General features: G+C 29.5%; 1 protein-coding gene across 1 annotated transcript; it reads right to left on the minus strand.

Annotated features, from left to right (window-relative positions):
* Positions 1-504: 504 nt before the first annotated feature.
* Positions 505-17,130, minus strand: LOC143222776 (RNA polymerase II-associated protein 1-like). Its single transcript, XM_076449736.1, has 8 exons — positions 16,938-17,130; positions 15,144-15,269; positions 12,464-12,615; positions 11,147-11,282; positions 8,761-8,926; positions 8,368-8,452; positions 5,300-5,439; positions 505-721 (listed from the first exon to the last, which is right to left on the minus strand). Exons 1-8 carry the CDS (start codon positions 17,078-17,080, stop codon positions 596-598), a joined length of 1,074 nt encoding a protein of 357 aa, XP_076305851.1. The 5' UTR covers positions 17,081-17,130; the 3' UTR covers positions 505-595.
* Positions 17,131-20,909: the final 3,779 nt, after the last annotated feature.

The following is a 20,909-nucleotide window of genomic DNA, read 5'->3' on the forward strand; positions in this document are numbered from 1 at the left end:
TAGTGTGCTGCTGGGGTGAAATTCTCAAAAAAGGTACCTAGCTGGATGAAGTGAATCTGTTTCAGATAAAAATCTGTGTACACACACAAAAAACAACAATGCAGCTCAAATACGTCCTAGTACTAGTACTGTCTTAAAATACAAGTTCCAGCACTCAGCACAGGCAGAATGTCATTCCTGGTGTGCTGTTCATTCCAGAAATGAATGCAAATAAATATTACATCAATTTTAGGCAAATTTTTGATCAAAGTAAAAAAGATACAATTTGTTTGAAAACTAAAGAAATACATATAAAACAAAACTATTGTTGTGTATATGATACATCATCAACCCACACTACACAATTGCTCCAATACCTCAAATATTGTTCCAACCTGAATATCACACAAATTGTAAATGTAATATATGAATTTTTATGTGGCTTTGTCTTTATATGAAGTTTGTTTCAAATCTGAAGTTAACAGCAATGCTGGAAAGTTTCTGTCATAATATAATAATCACAACTATAGTGATAAAAGCATTTAATTCCAGAAGTGAGTAGGTGATAACTGATTTCATAGATTATTTACATGTTATATTTTTCCATTTTTCCTTGTTATCTCCAAGCAACCTTGTTAAGATGTTCCTGTCTTTCCTGAGGTAAGGTGTTCCATTTTTCAAACCCTAAATCTGAGTTCTGTATAGATGGTTCTTTGTAGAGAAAGATATTTTGCACAGTTTCCTAATATATATACATAAAAAAAGAATACATTTGAATAGTATTATTACTTAATACACAGATACAGGTTGGCAGTACAGTATGTAAAACCATGGCATACATTAGCAAATTTACAAATGAAAGTAGAAATGTGTAAACAAAGTTAATTACTACATACTTTTCAAAATCATATCATACACTTTTCCTTTTTACTGCTAAAGTGCTTCTTTAATAACGTTATTTTAACATCTTTAATAATAGTTTGATTACAAATTCAATCACAAATATAAGATGTTAACAAATTCTGAATTCTTTTCTATAATTAACTTTACTTTAGTGTTTCATACCCTAAATTAACCACGCCAGACTCATGTAATTTATAATTGCTGATTAGGATAGAAATCAATCAGTATCACCTACTGCCTACATAACTACTATCAACCAAATTGTAGGACTGACCATCATTTTCATAGCATACCCACAACTGAAAGTGTGGTTTATATTTATTGACAAATCACAGGATCAAACTGTGAAGCTTCTGATCCATATTAACCATTACTTTGAATGTTTCAAACAATCAAGCACTTAAACTACAGTTTTATTATAATGTTTTCAGTGCTAATAAAGCAATTTTAGGCTAAATACTGAATGTATTGAAATTTAATAAAGTTCAAAATATATCACATTTTGTCAAAACATGTGAAAAAAATGATATTTTATAACAAATGTTACCTCAGCCCAATATAAAAGTTGAATTAAAATAAATAGAATTGTTTGCTTCCTAATTCAAAAAACAATTGTTGATGCCCTTTTAAACCCAAACACAGGAGGTTTATAAACTAAGAAAAATACTTAATCTATAATAATAATAAAACAGCCTGTGTGTTAGTCAGTCAGTGCTACAGCTCCAAGAGGGAACAACCTAAGGACCTGAAACTTTGCACATATACTAGGAAAATCCCAAGGGCATGAATTTGGTTATAATTCTTTTCGTAAAAAATGTTGGCCAATTTTTGATCTATAATTATACCTATACCCATAAAAAGAGAGAAGTATATGTTGCCATTTGTCACTTGGTACAACAAATTGTTTGGGAATAAGTGTATAATAATATTAGTTTTGTAACAACAGGATAAAAAAAATATAAAAATGTTGGAATTCATTATTGACAAAAGTAATTATATTTTAATGTTCATTTGTATTTCTGATTTTCAAATTGATAAAAAAATAAAGTAAGAGAGAAGGGTATCATGAACAGTAAGTGATATTTATCATCATGCTTAACAAGTCCTAATAAATGTCGTTTAAGACTCATAATGTAGGATAATTAACAAGTAAAAGTTTGTATATAATTTTAAGTTAGTTAAAACACTTAACTGTGTACTTTCAGCCCTCACATTGGGACTTTTAACACCAACAACATATTGAGTGATAAAAATTTGCTAACTGAAAACTCTGTTGTAAAACAGGTATCTAAGTGACAATTGTCACAATAACTGACACCTGGTATTAAAGTTATTAAATACATAGAATAATGACAAATACAGAATACAATTCAATTATTTTGATATAATAAACACAAAAATAAAATTATAGGTATTATGAGGAGAAAAATAAAAGAATCGTTCATACATGAAATAATATATTGTAAAATTAAACATTTAATTTTACATTGAAACTACAAATACCGTGTTTGTGTAAATTTCTAAATATTTTCTTTTATTTTAAATCACAAAGTAAATTGAGTAGTTTTACTAACTGAGAGAATGATTTATTATACTAATTAAATCGATGGCTGAGCAAGAATTTATTCTGTACATTTTTTAAAAACCCATTGTTATAAAACTGTTATAATTTAAAAAAAAAAAGAAATCAGGTATAAAAGTGTTTTCTTAAAAATACATTGATATGAAACTGCTACTGTTTTACATTCTTTACAAGAAACCACACACAAGTGTTAGAATTCATATTATCATATCCACCAATAATGTAAAACAATAATTAAAAAAATGCATAGAGGTTTTATAATCCATATTTTTAATGAAAATTATTAATATTTAAATGTTTGTTCATACTAATTTTACATTCATAGAATGCTTGAAAAGTTTTTTTCCAGTATTAGTAGCATTTGATAAATATTGTTACATAACAAGCAAAATTTTGATTCTTTCTGTTTATAAACAGCTAAACATTGACCCTCTGTTCAGGTTATAACTTGGCAATGACAGTTTGTTCAATTTTGACGACAAGAAACTCACTTCAAGTAAAAATGTACCTTAGAACTGCCATTCTGAGATACAGTTTGTTCATTACAAAGCAGCAAATATTTTGACATTATGATAATCATTATGTCTGTGTAAAGTACATTACATCCTGAATGTCTAATGAGTAGGTCACATCACTGCAGTGCTAAACACCTGAATTTTTGCTAACTCAGCTCAACATACAAGTTGAACTACATTTTTGTGACAATTATTAGGAGAATGTACAATGTACATTGAGTATTAATGTTATAAACTTACCTCAGACCCATTTCTAAATATAATAAAATAATAAATTCTCAAACACTAAAGCTCCACAGTTATCATGATGTTTTGACATCATGATAATGATTACACCTGTGTGAAGTATATTATGTTCAGAATGTCTGATGTGTAGATCAGTGGATCTCTTATTCAATTAAAAACAGTGTAGTTTCAATAGTATCCTGTCAACAGGCGTGTCACTAATGTTCGAGTTAGCTTAGTTTAGTTTTGTACATGTTTGAGATGAGAACTAATGTACTGTACCAAAGTTAGAGCCTACTCAGCTTAGTCTTGCATCATATTAGACCAAGGGCATCAACAGCTAACACAACTAAGATCTGCAACATAGTGCCCCACATACTGGGAAGATTCATAGGTTATCTAGTGGGGAGGAAACTTTACCAAGTTCTGTTACTAGAGGATGGAAATGACATGAGGATTCCTAATTATCATATATAAGCTGGGTTTATCAGCATAACATTCTATGGAGACTTCTTGACACTGGGAGATATGTTTATTCCCAATCTGCAATCACCACAACAATAGCAGTACCATTGTAATAGGCTACTAACCCCTGTCATGCATTTGTGATGTAAGAGTGCACAAGACAGAGAACAACAGTGAGTATTTAATGTACTACCAACAAACACTGATACATGAGAAAAGAGCCCTTTAATGGATACCCATGGGAGAAATAGAACTTGTATACTCAAAATGAAACTTTTACTGTCTAGCAGAAGAACAAAAGGGAAACTGAGGCCTACACACTGAGATCATAAATGTCACATAAGTAAATAGTACACCAGGCACTGTCAATCTCACACTGTGACTAATTACTGCAATATCAGGACTACCAAGAGAAACATATACTGCCTTGAAAACCTTTCTAAATTTCATATCATGATACTTCTGTCAAGACCCTTACAAGTTCATTCTTAGTGGTTGTAACTTCACACTACATGTTGATCCAGATGTTGTGGTACAACAGCAACATCTGCTATGAGTATTATGACAGCTCTCAGTGGAACAGTCACCATTACAAGCCACAAACCATTAAGATAGTTTACTCACATTTACAAAATACCTCCAAATAATCAATATCATATGTTCATTAAAAGTAGCAAAGCACATCTTGTTGGAAAATGGAATTTCTTGTCTAATCTACCTGACAACACTCCTAGGTATCTAACAGTATGGAACTTCATTGCCAAACGCTTCGAGAAGTACGTGGAAAAACTAATGGCAAAGTTTACATTTTGATCTCCACCAACCTTATATACTAAACCAAGATGAACCAAAAAGAACCACTGAGTATCAAGTTGACTGGGACTCCTGTATAGATGTTGCTGATGCTGATCCGACTTTAAATTCCATCTTTACCTACTATAGGGTGCATTATATCTGCAGTGATCAACATACATTGTAATAAAACCACCTAGAAATCAAAAGTAGGATATGAAACTTCCTGAAAACATGACTTGCTTACATTTTTCCATGGAAGGTTTTTACTGACATTCAGAGTTAATTAAGACACTGCAAAACAGTGTATTAGATGATGTAGCTAGAAAAAACCTGATGAAAAAGAATCAGTAGAAGGGTATATAGTCATAAAGTGACATCAGTAAAGTAACTCTTTTTCTGCTTCTCACAACAAGCCAGCTTCCACACGAAGGGTCAAGCACAGGTCAGAGCAACTCCAAAGATTTTCACATATCATTCAATTCCAACTGTCAAACTTCATAAAGTTTGTAAAGTAAACCAAAAATTAACAAAAATAAATCATCAGATATTTTTGCTGATACCTGCATTTGATGAAAAAACATTTGAGTATGGGTTTCAATAAAAGTTTTTAGGACTTTAATTCCTGGTGAAAATGCATAATAAAGTACTCCTTAAGTGAATTAAATATGATCTAAAAGTTAAATGAGTTAAAACTAAAGGATAATTATAAAAAAAACAATAGTTTATATTTTAAACTAAATAAATCTAAGCATTTAACTTAAGATCTTGCCATCTGATTACATTTTCTGATTTTTCTAATATTAAAATAAATGAACTAAAAGTGTATTTAGATTACCTTTTCTTTTTGCTGCAGCAGCTGGTTAATAAATTTACTTTTGACTTTCAAAGGGGTCTCATTTTCTTCAAACAAGAAGTGTGACACATGATGGACAGCCATCAAATAAAGTACAGGGCTCCCAGTGTTTGTTAAGGTATCTAACAATAACACAACAATAAATACCTGTCAGCATTTTAATATCCCTCTAAGTATACATTTTACTGATGCTTAGTGAATGAACAAAAGAATAAGCATGCAGAAATAATATTTTTATATGGTTGTAATATATTAATTAATATTATTATTGTAAACTAACTTTTATTGATTTGTTTGCTATAGAGAGCTGCTAATTACAATAACAGATATAATTAAAAAGTTCATAAAAATAGTACCAGAATACACAAAAAGGTCATGATGATGCAATAATCTACAAATTTCATAGAATTTAGGAGAATGAGAGCATATTATAAATACATATAGTACTTCATAAACGAGCATTCAACACAATGGTACAGGAGAGTCAATGTGAGGATGTCAAAACTGTTTTCTTGCCCATGTATGTTAAGAAACTTGGTATAAAACAAAATCTAATATTCAAATTTCTAAGTTATCTAACACACATGATGGGAAAATGCTCCATATTCTTAAAAAAAGTATATTCTTTACTACATAAATTGAAATGATTGCCTGCTTTCTTTTAGTGGTCAAAGCCAATAGTTTGCGAGGAAAGTTTGATGTGGTTAGACATTTCTCTGAGCAATAATGGGATTGTTTAAATCTATTTAAAACATACTGTTCTAGTATCTAATACATTTTGTGTTATAAAATGTATATTTTAAAGTTATATGAACTATATTTAGACAAAATATAAAAGGAAAGAATAAACAACACTGATCAACACACTTAGAGCAAAAAGCCCCAAGGCTAAAATTAAGTAATATATTTATATTCTATGTGTATTTGTTATTAATCAATGTATATTTCTTACTAATAGAAATTAAACTGTAAAAATCCGAAATTCAATAAATTAGATAATAAAACTTAAAAAGTTAATGTGCTTTCTTTTGGAGGAACTGCTGGACTGTCATTTCTTGATATAACATAACAGTTTGCTTACTGTAAATTCTCACAAAGTGAAATTCCTTTGTTACACTAGTTATAAAGGATTCAACACAGAATAAAAACCATAAAATTAAATGAAAGGTGTGAAAAGATTATGAGGCCTAAGCTGTTACAATAAATAATTATAATTGACTCTTACACTACCTGACATGGTAAAAAAAAATCTTAGATTTCATTCCACCACATTTTTTAAATTCTGAATCACTGTAAATTGATGATTTTATAACAGTTAGTGTTAAGTTACAGACAAAATATAAAGTTTTACAAATAAAACAACCAAACTTACGATATTTATCTAGTACATTCAGAAGGTTAGGCAAATGAAATATAAATACTGTAAGATGAAAAATGCATCTTATTCTTGTAAGAAAAATCACCTTTCACTAGGAGTAACCCAAGTGAAAGCTTCATAAACATAGAAAAATTTTAACTTAATACATTCAGTTATAGTTTGTGTAATTTCAGGGTTACAAAGTTAGTCAATGGGTATTTATTGAGTGTTTCAGTTCAGTGTTACACAGTGAGTTATCACATCTATTCTGCCATTCAGTTACTCAGTGAGTTATGTGTTTGTTTATTGATTATAGTTATATAAGTTATGCATAAGTTCCATTGGCAAGGAATTTCTGTTGAAGCTTTGTTTGTGAACTTAGGCATACACTGTGAGTGAAAATATTCCATAGAAAAGTTATAAAATAAACTTTTTATTTTTTTCAGATAATCTGAACAAACTTGTTCAATGACAAAACATGTTACAGCATTATTATATGATTAAAATATACTACTTAATGGTAAGTGGATATTTAACAACTCAGATGACTTAAGTTTGACTTAGGAACACAGTTTACTACAGATACCCCAATAACTAACATTTTTAAAACTAATGAGGGTAAAAGGCTTCAAAAATATGAAAACTAAATGAATGCTCTGACAAAGATAAAGGCCTGGCATGGCCAAGCGCGTAAGGTGTGCGACTTCGTATCTGAGGGTCGCTGGGTTCAGCGCCAGCGTCGCTTAAACATGCTCGCCCTCCCAGCTGTGGGGGCATATAATGTGACGATCAATCCCACTATTCGTTGGTAAAAGAGTAGCCCAAGAGTTGGCGGTGGGTGATGATGACTAGCTGCCTTCCCTCTAGTCTTACACTGCTAAATTAGGGACGGCTAGCACAGATAGCCCTCGAGTAGCTTTGTGCGAAATTCCAAAACAAACAAACAAAACAAAGACAAAAGCTAGTTCAATGATGTGTATTTTGTAAAAAATGAAGAATTATAGTATTTATAAAGCTAAGACTAGAAAAATCTATGAATGAAACAATATCCTGAATTAGAATTGTTGTGGCCTGATAATTTAATAGCATTAAGCAATATTGTACTATAAGTGATATTTTTAAAGATAAATTAATCATACTAAATCCATGGTATAACAAGCTAAAAACTAATTACAAGTGTACAACAGTTATAAAAAACTGGTAAATATTTTATTTATGAAAAGCCACAACACTGCTAGAATGCTGTTGTCTTTATATCAAACTTATAGTAACATAAAACTTTTCAAACTATTATAATATCACTTATATATAAGTTATCAACCAGACTACTTAAACTGAAATTCACTCAAGTTATCTACCCTTTTATTTTGATTAATTAGTGGCTTATTTAATTTGGAAAACAAATTCAAATATTATTTGTATTTTTACAGAAACAGAATTTTTAGTATTACATCACATAACAAACACTTGTCACTTCTAGTTGAAGTAAATTTGGGCTATCACGGTCCATAAAATACAGTTTGCCATTCTTGATAAGCATTCTATAATTAAAACATGAACAAATAATTAAATATTATGTCACTTCTGATTGTTTTTTTTCTTGTACAAGTTATCCTATAGCATGACTCTACAGTTAGCAAGGAAAAAGAAACTGTGAGTTTATACACACACACACACACACACACACACACACCTGAAAGTAGACTTCTCTGATAAAGAGCTATCATCTCCACATCTTTCTCTACAGGGAACAAGTAGTTGTCCAAAGGAACAAGTAACTAAAAGAAAATATCAAATTTTCATATAACTGATCTCAGGTTTTTATACAATGTATAGCTGTACACAATATCATGAAAAAGCAGTTGCTGATTTATAACTAAGTTTGAAAAACATGTATGATTGTGTAAATTATGCTATGAACTCAATATGACATTTTTATTACTTAAAAACGTCTGTTTTTAAGCTGCCCCATAAGATTAGAAAATCCTAATAAAAGCTATTATTATGAGCATATAAATCCAATCAAAAAACGTTTGTACAGTTTTAATAATCAGAAAGGGTGGCTAAAAAATGAAGGAAGATTTACCTGAGCAAAAGGAACACCTAGAATACGAAGAGCTGGTGCATGTTCAGAAAAGAGCAATTTTCTTAGAGAGGAGTCATAACACTGCTGTAGGGGAAGCAAAATGAAACTACCAAATAATGAGTCCCCATAAGAAACACTTTCAAACTGTTCCAGCAATTCCACATAACTGAAAATGTTGAAAGGTTCAAAACTTTTATTTTACACATTGAGATTAACAGAAGAAAAAAAATTATTCTAAAAGTTATGTGACAGCATTTCAGTATTTATATATAATTTATTTGTTTAAAAAAATCCCTTAAGAATATGTAATTGTTCTATGAAATATATCAAACCAAAGCTACAAAGAGGTAAAACTTAATTGCAACTGTATCAAACCCCTGCTATAACATGCTTGTAAGCATATTATATTTTTAAACACTGCATTCTGAATCCAGCACTTTAGGGATTTTCAAGAATTAGCTGGTCTGAAATCAGCAAAACAATCATCAGCAATAGACAAGACAATATAATGTGGTTGAAATACTATTTATATTTACTTTTCTAATTTTTAAAAATCGTTAAAGAAGTACATGAAAAATGTAATTTTTAAAAATATAACTTACATAATAATAATGTCTTATGAAAAATATAATTGTAATCATTCTTTGTCAGCTTGTAAAAGGTGCACACAACAATTATTGTATCAAATTGCTTATATAAATAGCATTAAAACCATTAAAGTATTTGTTGTATCTCAGCTGACCTTAAAAGCTCTGAATTGAGTAAAATGTGCCATCAGCAACAGATGTGACAAATGTGTGTGGCTGGAATACTATTATTATACACTTTTCTAATTCTTGAAAATCCCTGAGGGATTAGATTAAGAATATAGTGTTTAAAAGTGTGAAGTGTATAATACACAAGAATGAGTAATGGAAACTGCTAACTGATCAATTGTCAAGCTTACTAATCAATTATATTCAACTGTTTTATTATTCACATACAAGACTAATAGTCTTATTTGTCTGTTTGTTTTTAAAACAGTTTCAACCCACCTTTTATTTAATATTATAGACATTTTCTGTACAACAAAGTAGATTGAAAATAATTTTGTCACAAAATATTACTATTAAGTCTATTATACTTTTTAATGCTATATTCTTTACTTATTCCTTTAGGGAGTTGCATGTGTTTAAAGAGCACATAGTAATATATTTCAACCATACTATGTTTGCCACATCCATTGTTAACGAAATACTTTGCTCAATCCAGAGCTCATCACGTCAGCTGGGATACAGTGAACACAGTAGTGACTGGAACATATTATAACACAAAACAGTTAGTAACTTACAAGAAACAAGCCTCACATAGTCATGAGATACAGTAAGTAAAATTCTGAACTTTAAAATGCACATTAGAAAGGTATCTCTATTGTAAAGGTATCATGAGAAAGAAATGAATCCAACTTTTAAAACATGTTTACAATTTTATCAGCTTAAAAAAATCAAAACTGTAAAATAAAATATATAGAAAATTCAATTTTACTTTTTGATAACAAAAAATTCAAAAATTCAAATATCTTGAGCTTAAAATATGAAACTTGAACAATCTTTACAGATTTTTGGCTTTGGGTTGTAGTTTCATATTTTGATTGTTATAATTTTCCAAACTATTTCTCTACCACTTGTTGTTTCATTTTAAAATCATTTATTACTTGCATACTTTGTGGTTCATCAACTGTATTTTAATGTTTTGATTTTTAAAAGATTTTTCTTCTTTGTTGTTTATTTTCTATTCTCATGATTTTGTTATTAGAAAACAAAGGCTTTGTTTTTTTTTCTGTGGTATGTTTTTAATTTTGAAACTTTTGTTGATTTTAAATTAGCTTTACTTTAATTTCATAACATTGTATTTTTGTCATTTCTTTAACAATGATTTTATTAAAATTGGAAAGTGTTCTATATTCATCTGTTTGTTTTGCATGGGAGAATGTTCATAAGACATACAAGTCTTATTTTGGTAGTCATTATGTTGTGTCATTCCAGTTTTACTGAAGGGTGACAATTTCATGTAATTTCACTGGATCATTCTATAATTATGCAACCTCTCCACAGAGCACAGATTGAAAATCACTATACATTAGATAATCAGTTCATGTTGTAGATTTCTCCTCTTCTATTTGTTTTAGTAAATGAAAGTACCTTTGGTTTATTTTCATTTTTAAGTCAATATCATATCTTTCCCTTTCATTCCACCTGTCATAAATCACTGAACAGCTGCTGCTGCATATCAGATCCACAAACCTCTCATATTTGTGTCAGATAACTTTGTATCATGACAATGCACCTTATATAACCAAAGCATAATTTTAAATCATTCAAACAAAATGACATAACAAAGAACTTACAAGTCATCAAATGAGGTGATATCTGGCCAGCACAGACATTTATTTTCTAGTAAACATGTAGGATTATTCTTAAGCAGCAACTTGATAAGAGCTTGCAAATACAGTTGAATATTAGGTTCCAGAAATAAATCATTTCCTGAAAGAAAGATACTAATTTTAAATGGTAATAGTAATAGCCATTCATCAGCCTTTCAATCTTGTTTATTTAAACTCATAAAAGCTACTAGTAACATCTAAAAAATAATATAAGCATATAATTTCTTGACATCTTAAAGCTGTCAAAGAAACATGATAATTACTTTAAATAAGCCCTTTAAAAATGTTTGCTAAGCTTATCAAGTTTAAGATTTTTGACTGAACTGTTGGAAATAACACTAATATATATTAATTTTGTCATACAAGTACTGCATATGCTTTTAAATATATGTGCTTCTGCCATATTAAATAAACCTGCATTCAGTGGTTCAGGGTCAATTGGGCAATTGCCAAATCAGTGACAATATTACTAGTCGACAGATAACTTGGTGATAACCCATTAGTTGATACTATTTTTGCTTGCTGACAGACTCATTGACATACTTATATTTTTAATATATTGGTAGTATTGCTGATAATAGGCTAGACAAGTGCTTATGGCTATCAAAGTAAAATTGTTAGGTCAACGTTTTGGTAGAACTGTATCTCTTTTACTGTATAAATTATTATAACATCATTTTTAGTTTTCACTATAAGGCATCTAAATCCACAAAATATCAATATTTTTTATATTCTTTTATTATTCAGTTAATTTCCAGAGTACATATTAAATACTTCACAAAGTTGTTTTGCCTCTATCAAATCATTGTATTTCATGCAACAGATTACTCATATACATTGTAAACTATATATGTATAACATCCACACATTCCCTAAGTAAACATAAATATAATAACAAATCAATCTCACGACAGTTGTTGACAATCTGCTGTCAATAAGTTGATTTTTTGACAACTTGTCTAGTTGATGACCTATCTTTTGACATAATTTACTGTCACCCAATCTGCTGTTGTTGAATTGTCCTCTCACTGAATTGGCTATTGCCCAGTTACCACCGAACTGTGTTTAGTATATAGCAAGTAGACCTATTCTACTTTTTTCCTAATAAGTGTACTATGATAACAGTTTCATTTCTAATAAAAAATACCAGATATGATAATGCACACAAGGCTATAAAATACAAGTAACAATTCCTCAAATTAACAGCTTCCATTTTTCCATTCACTGCCAAGAAAATATGTTATCAATGAGCTTCTACTGTTTAGTACTGTTATTTCTTACCAGCAAGAAACACTGTTGCTATATGGCAAAATCTTGTGGTCATAGACATAGAATTCATTAGGTCTGGTGTCAACAACTCCAGCAGATGACACCACTGTAGACATCTTAATATGGTACCAACAGTTTCTGGATAAGAAGAAGTAGCCTCAACCCTTGACATCACAAAAAACAAAAAACCTCAATTTTTTTCTCATATTGGTTTCTGTATTTCTCTTCTTAACCACAAAAATCTACACCATAACAGAAAATGACAGAATCAAATGTATATGTAAAGGGAAATTATTGAAATTATAGACCTGTTAACAATATACAGTTTAGGAATAAGTTACTCCTCTAAGCAGGGACTTGGTCCCAGATATTGATCTTGTAATCATTTTGTGCTTGTAACAGAATTCATGCAATAAGTTGTAAATTACTAAAGCATACCTTCATAAAATTTTACATATTATCAGTAGAAGTTACAATACTTTCATACACAAAGTATCCAACTTGTTTTTATTAAGTTTTAAGATTTTTTAAGTAACATTTTTCTCATGCCTTTTTCCTTTTCAAATGTTCATTCAACATACAAAGCAATTTGTTATGCATTAGAAAATTTGCAAATTTCATATGCAAAATCTTTTTAATCTCCAGACAATTATCAAATGTATTTTAAGAAAAAACTTTATATTTTATCAATTATTTTCACTACTGTATATTTGTATGGGTTCGGTTGATTTGACCAACGTCATAAGCACCTAAACAAATTACAAAATAAATATAAATTATGCGTTCTTCATTTTAACACAATAAGAACACAAAGGCTTAGTCTAAATAACTTAAATCTCATAACATTATATATTAATACATATTTATTATTTTAGTATATTGACCTTTCAGTCATGCCTGGCTAACATTATAAAAGTTGCAATGACATGGCACATGAGTAAGTACTTATGTTACTGTATCCAGTAACAGTATAAAACTGGCCTTCACAAAGTAAGCTGTCTTGGCTGTGTTTTAGTGGACTAGTATTTTGTAAAATACAGTCACATTTCAATTCTAATACACTATCATTATTTACAAGAAAGTTCTTAAATTTTGTTGTTTTTTTCTCTTAAAATATAAAACAATAAGTGAAGAAGTACTGGAAACAATTATATCTTCTGGTTATGAACTTTGTACTCACTTGCAGCTCTCCATAGGATGCTAAGCTTTATTAAATTTTGCACATACATGTGAAATGAAATAAATTTTTTTAGGTCTCATATACACATTTTGAATTAATCAAAATTAATAAATTACTATATCAGTACTACAGAATTTACTAAAATTTATCAAACTTAGTAATTAAGTTGTATTTGGGTCTTAAAGGAATTTCAAGCTCACTAATATCTTAGCTTTCTGTTTGGAATATAGAGTGAAAAAAAAAAGTGTGTCACCCAAATATTTAAAATAAGCTGGAAAAGCCATTAGGGTGACATCCTGAGATCTAATGTTCATTTCTTGGTGTTTGTTAAGCTGTGATACAAGTTACTGGCATTCTAACTTCATATAAATCAATTAAGAAGAAATAAACAATCAAAATGATGTTTCAACATGACATTGATGATGTCATCATTGTTGGGAGTTTTTGTTTATTTGGTAAACTAATCTTCCCCATTAATTTCAAAGTCAGCCTTCAGTTCTTATTCTCAGCTTAAACTTCAAAATTAGGTTTGTTTTGAACATTGATCAGTATTATAGTATTTTATCCTTTATTTAATTTCACTTAAGAGGTATATTTTGAGTGATAGTTTACCAACAGAAGTAAATACCTATGTGCAGTGAATTTCTATAAATGAGATTTATCAAATGCATTAGCATATGGGCAGTTTAAATTTATAAGATGTGTATGCTGTATGTGAACTCAGTGATAACTATTATTCAAGCTAGATTATCTTCTCTAAACATCTATTTCTGAAGTATTAAAATGGTATTTTGCTATTAAAAAAGTTAGAAATACTGTGCCAAAGTGGTTTTTTATTGAAAATAATAATAAACTGTAAATCACATAAATAATTTTCTATTAATTTTTACCTCTTAATTTGTTCACGGGTAATGCAAACATTAGGATTATTAGCTTCTAATGCTTACTAGCCAGCTTAACTTTTGGCATTCAAAACCATAACATCAGCACTGGTGACCTATTAGCACTGCAGTCCTATATACTTATCAATACAGGTGCCTGTGGCCTAGATACATCAATTTCTACCAAAACTAAGGTTCAATTTTTGTGATGCAATTAAAATCAAAGCACCATAAAATGAGTTTTGACAAAGAAAATGTTTGTGAAAAAACACAACACAGAAGATTTATACATAAAAATGTGATATATAAATATTTAAAACATTAATTAATTAATCATAACATAAATACAGTTAATTTTAGAGAATAACGTTCCTAGCAACAGTCTTAACTTTGGTAGTGGAAATAAAATTAACTAACAATTATTTGCTGGTGCCTTCCAAGGTAAAGTCAAGGTCTGCTATTATTATTTTTTTTTTTTCTAGATATAACACATACAAGTATTAAGATGTTTTAAGTATATACCTTTGTTTTCCACAGTTACTATCGTAAGTTAATGAATAAAAAAAGTTATGTATTTGAAACAAATAAAACATTAGGAAAATTTTACTGAAAAAAGTTTATAGTAACTTACCCATTTTTATACTGCTTGTACAGATAAATAACCGGCATCATGGTCCAATATACTGGAAGTACTGGAGTCATGATGCATTCAACAGTAAGGCTATCCAATAAGTGGCTCTTCTGTTCTATCTGCCATCTTTGGAATTAAAGCAATATATTTAAAACACATATCTATAGTACAATGTTTCTCTGAATAATATGCAGTGGTTTGGAAAATTTCTTCTGTGTCAGCTTTTACAGAAACTTTGGCACTTCATAACAAAAACAAGAAAGGATCAATAATTAGTAGTAGTCACAAAACTACTCTTTAACAAGTAGTGACAAAAATCAAGATTATGGAAGTTGAAATGAACACATATTAAAATAAACACATATTAAATGTAATTTAATATATGACATTGATGTGTAGACCAGCAATAATGTAGTTTCCACAAGTAATACATGACTGATTAAGTCTGAAATGGATGTGATATAAAAAAAAACACTGAAAACCTAATGCTGCTCTTTCAGTGAAGGATGTGTTGCATTTTAAAATTCCTTGACTTACACAATTAATTAGAGTAAGGTTTAAATTTATTTCTTAGAATTTTTAATTTTAGCATAACACATTTTTAAACTGGAATGAAATGTCAAAATGTGTGAATCTAATCATGTGCATACTTTAAAATATAGATTCATTTTATTTATATTACACATATAATTTTAGTTTTATGAGAATACAGTACAAAAACACCATTTATGCCCTGTCATAAATGTATTTGCTACAGTTTACGAATATCAGACCTAACACATAGAACAGTGAGAAGAAAGCTCCTTTCAGCTAATAATGTTGTTTTAACTTTCCAGAAAAAAAAAAGTCTGATAAAAATATTTCTGATAAGATCAGTCTTAAACAACTATCACCTGTTATAAAGTTGCAGATAACCTGTTAAAAATGATGGGAAAAGTACTACCACCCCACCCCATAGCTAACTGAAATAAATAAACTTTGCAAAATCAAGCTTCATCAACAAAGAGGTAGAAAAGTGCATTGAAGACAGTCTAACATCAGTGCTCTTTTGTGAGCCAATCAAAACTAAGATCATTCATGAAATGAATTTATGGAATATTCATATAATAATTATTTGTAAAAACATCAGTTAGGTCAACTAAATTAACAACTTCTAATATATAGAGAAGCCAGTGTATTTTGGTAACACTATATTCCAACAATGGCTTTTATGTATAATCTAATGTTGATAATCTATGTGCTGAAAGTATAAAATGAAATGTATACACAACAAAACTGAAAAAATATTTGTTGATTTAGAGTCTCTGTTGATTAAATAGGTTTGTTTTTTTATTTTAAAATGTTGAGGGTATAACAGAAAATAGTTTAAATTATAAATGATTTAAGTTTCAAACTGATTCAATATTTTTACTTTCTTAATAATATTTATGCACTTGGCTCTAGGATAAGTAATCTCACACTGTGTGTTTAGTTTAGGGTTATTATATCAACACTCACAACACTTATAATGATTCACAGCACCCACTCCAACCTCTGTCATGGCCCCCTTGTATTCATGCCACTAAAATTGCAATTGGCGGATAATAATCAAACTCAAATACTCTGGATAAATGCATCTTGGCTTTTATTACTTCTATATCGAGAAACCAAACATGGTGTAATACACACTGGCTTTCATATAGATTAAATAAAATATTTACAACACTCAAAATAATACTTAGAAGCAGTATTAAAAAATGAAATAACCGTTTTAATAAAAACTTCCATTTACTTGTATCACTGTATTAAACTTACCTAAATTTCTCAATGGAAAGAACATTTGCCAAATTAGCAATGTAAGCACTAGAAACACTTGGTAGCTGTTCCAATGTCTCCTGTAGTAGTTTCCAGTCTGATACCTGAATAATGTCTCCTCCAGCTGATTTCAGTACAGTCATCTCTCCCAGCTTTATCTGTGATATACCTGATGACAAATCCCATTTTCCTAAAGAAAGACACTAAATGTAATACTAGCATATGTAAATTGTAATAATCTTATCAAAATATGATATTTAATTACAGATAATCTTGTGTTCATTTATCTGGATACTAATGAAATACAAGCTTACCACTTAAGATACAATGTTTGTTTACTTGGATACTAATGAAACACAGCAAAATTTGCCACCAACATACTTTTTAAACACAGATAAACTTATCACTAACACAGCATTTGTTTATACAGAAATTGTTTTTTGCTTGTAAAGATATTCTAGATGGTAGTATCTTTATAATTCTAGTTATTAGTAGTAAACAACTATTATGTTATTTAGAACAGTAATGTTATCAAAAAGCAACACATATTATATTCTTGAAAGACATAATAGTGTACACAACTATACCAACAACAACAAAAATAAATAAATAAAAGCACACACTAATCATTTAATAAACTATATGAACTGAATTAAACAGTATCTACCTGACACTTATTACAATATAACTTACAAAAATACATTAGGATGAAAAATAACTCTCTTCAGTAACTCCAACACCAGGTATTCATCACCCTGGGTTATTCTTGTCACCAGTAAAGAGCAACCTTGTGATACAGTTTCAGATCTCCACAAGCCTAAAAAAATGTTTGTTCAGTAAAATACATTCATCAAAATAGTTAATATATATTTTAGATTTACTTTTCAAGTTTATATGAAAACAATGATAAAACCACAAAATAGCACAGGTGTTTCACATTTATTACAATATTTGCAAAAGTCAAATTATATGATACAACAATAATCTAATGACAAACAAATCACTTACTTTTCAATAGCTAATGTCACCAGGTGATAGAAAAAATTAAGCTCCAGTTTGGAAAACCAGTGAACAGTCAATGTTGGCTTTCTAAGCAGTTCCTGCAGGTACTGAACAATGCTAGAGCTGCATAATAGAGCCTCATACACCTTATTAAAGAAAAGTAATCTCCATTAACAAACATGAATTTTTATATTTCACAAATCAAAATTGACTGGAAACAACTGATCAGGTTCTGCATTTTGAAGATGAAGGACTGTGATAATTCAGCATTTTTTTCAACTACTAGTCTACAAACTTATTAAAGATAAATAAATTTGCAGATGTTTTGGGTTGTGCATTAATGTTTTACTTTCATAACATATATCATTAAATAAAGTAAAGCACATCAAAAACAATGAAAAAAATGCTGAAGTACCAAACAACAAATGCATTATTATTTCTGTTAATTGTTTACTTTCATTTCATATGCAAAAGAATTATATATTTAGAATTTTATGATAACTTTATTTGCAAAGCTTCACTCCTACTTCCAGTTCTATAAATAAGAGCAACTAACAGCTTGATATCTTTTTGACTGGATTGGGTAAAATACTGTAACTTTGCCAAACCTAGTTCTATTTGATAATCAAGAGAAACCATAGAGTTTTCTCAAATGAGAAGTCAACAAAGAAATGTGTTTCTGCTTCAAGTAGTAAAATTGAGGATGTGAAAAAATACTTAGCTGTGTTATTAACACTGCCAATTTAAAACAACAGATAAAGAGGTAATTGATATACATTTTATTTACATTTGTTTTGCTTTATAGCATTGGTGAAGTTTAATTTTAATATAGTGAACAAACCAGATAGTTACTTTTAACATACTGACTAATAAGCAGTTCTCCAGCATTAAGAGCACATTTGTTTATCAAATTTCCAAATGGAGTAGAAAATAGTAATTCTAAATCTATTTCAAAATTTGCTTCATTTACAAACTGACCAATCCTGTTTTGAAATAGGATAAAGAAGATAACAGATAAAATATAAAGTGTTTTTGAAAAAAAAATGTTTGAAATGTATTTGGGAGGTTTTATGGATTACACAAAGGAAATTCGAGATTTTTGAGAACAGAAAAAGTATTTAAATCTTAAGATGAAAATTACTTTGCACACAGAATATTCAAAACAAATACTGATATATTCATGGACAAGTCTTTATTTTAGTTTATTAAAATACTTTACTAAAAATATGATTTTTTGTATGTGAAAGACTGACAAATTTTGTAAAGATATACACAATATATGGAAGGTTAGAATTATTAAATAAGAAGTCTTTAAACAAGTAGAAAGAGGTCATGTGATTGGTCAAATTGCCCAAGACTGTGTTGATAGAGTTAATAGTAGGGATTGCAATGACACACGTAGGCTGCCATGAAAATTGTCAATTTAAAAACCACCTTTAAAATTAACAGTGGCTTTAAATTAAAATTTCACAATATTGGCTGAACAAAGCTAAAGTTTATTGTACTTATAAAACTTCCTAAATCAATAAATTTTAATTCCTTCCTTCTACACAAAAATACTGGTATATATAAATAAACATAACATATAAAACAGACAATGCAGTACTTTGGTTATAGGATTAAATTTGAGTATAGGTTGGTAAACATTGTGATGAGTTATAAAATTGGATAAAATATACATGTCCCACATTTGGTATTGCTGGCACACAAAAACATAGTTAATAAAAAAAATAAAAAATACAATACAATTTTTTTTAATTTTATAAAGACAAGTAGGGATCAATATGTATGTAATCTAGCTAGCTACAGTAATATAGAAAATTTTAATGTCATAAAGAGTACTGAAACAATAAAGAACTACAAAACTGAGTTACTTAAAAAAATCCATACTTTGACAAATCATTCTAATTACATTAGACTGAATAATTATGAACTTCACCATGGTTTAACGTGGAACAAAAACAATTACAATATACAAATTATTCAGATATCTCAACCAAACATAGCCACACAAATGGTAACACAGGCTACACAGGTCATCAGGCTGAAGAGTAGAATTCCTGCCAGACTTCTTTGATGATACTTCTTTGTATCTCACAGTTGGAGAATTCAATACCAGACACCCAATTTGAGATGAAAGAAACAAAACAAAACACCCTTATGGTTATGGTTTACGTTTTGTTCTCCACAGTATAGTCACCAACATTATGTTGCAAAACATGGGTGAACCTACAAAAATAGCATTGAATGCCAATGTGATACAGACTCCTGTGTGGATGTTGTTTTTGTTAACTCCACTGGAAGATAGTGATATAATTAATCTACAAACCATAAAGCTTTCTGGTAATGCTTATAACCTCAGGTATCTCTCCACCTTAAATCAGAGTCAAATCACCAACTTCTGAGAAAGAGGAACATCCAATACTTATGGAATTTTGATACCGAGATGCTTGAAGAAATGAAATAAAGCCCAAGTTGAGTTCACGCAGACCAGATAAAATATATAGGCATCAGTGCTTTTTTAAAGGATCAGCTTCCAAAACAGGTGGCATGAAATGGAATGAATTATGCAGCAATGTCAATTTCAGAAGCATTTTATTCTTGTTATTGAACAAGGTTATGTTCCTATGGAAGCCAGAATCCTGGTAACTATAGTCATTTATGATGATGATAATACTTCATTCCATACACATAAAGACCACTCAGACCTTCATGCCAAGATTCCTTAATCAATGTTACCATGGTAAAATGAGAAAGGCTCAAACTATAGCAAACCCTGTCTGAGCTACAACCATATGTTGATACGAAAACAAAACCTCAACATATTAACCTGTTCAGTGCCGTAGATGAGATAACTCATTCAAGCCGATCAGTAACACAGTGCCACGGACGAGTTAATTCGTTCTCAATAATACCTAACTTCAAAGTCAGATGTCAGCACCATACATGCATTTGACCTGCTTAGAAAAA

Source organism: Tachypleus tridentatus, chromosome 8 (assembly GCF_004210375.1).
Source record: "Tachypleus tridentatus isolate NWPU-2018 chromosome 8, ASM421037v1, whole genome shotgun sequence".
NCBI lineage: Eukaryota > Metazoa > Arthropoda > Merostomata > Xiphosura > Limulidae > Tachypleus > Tachypleus tridentatus.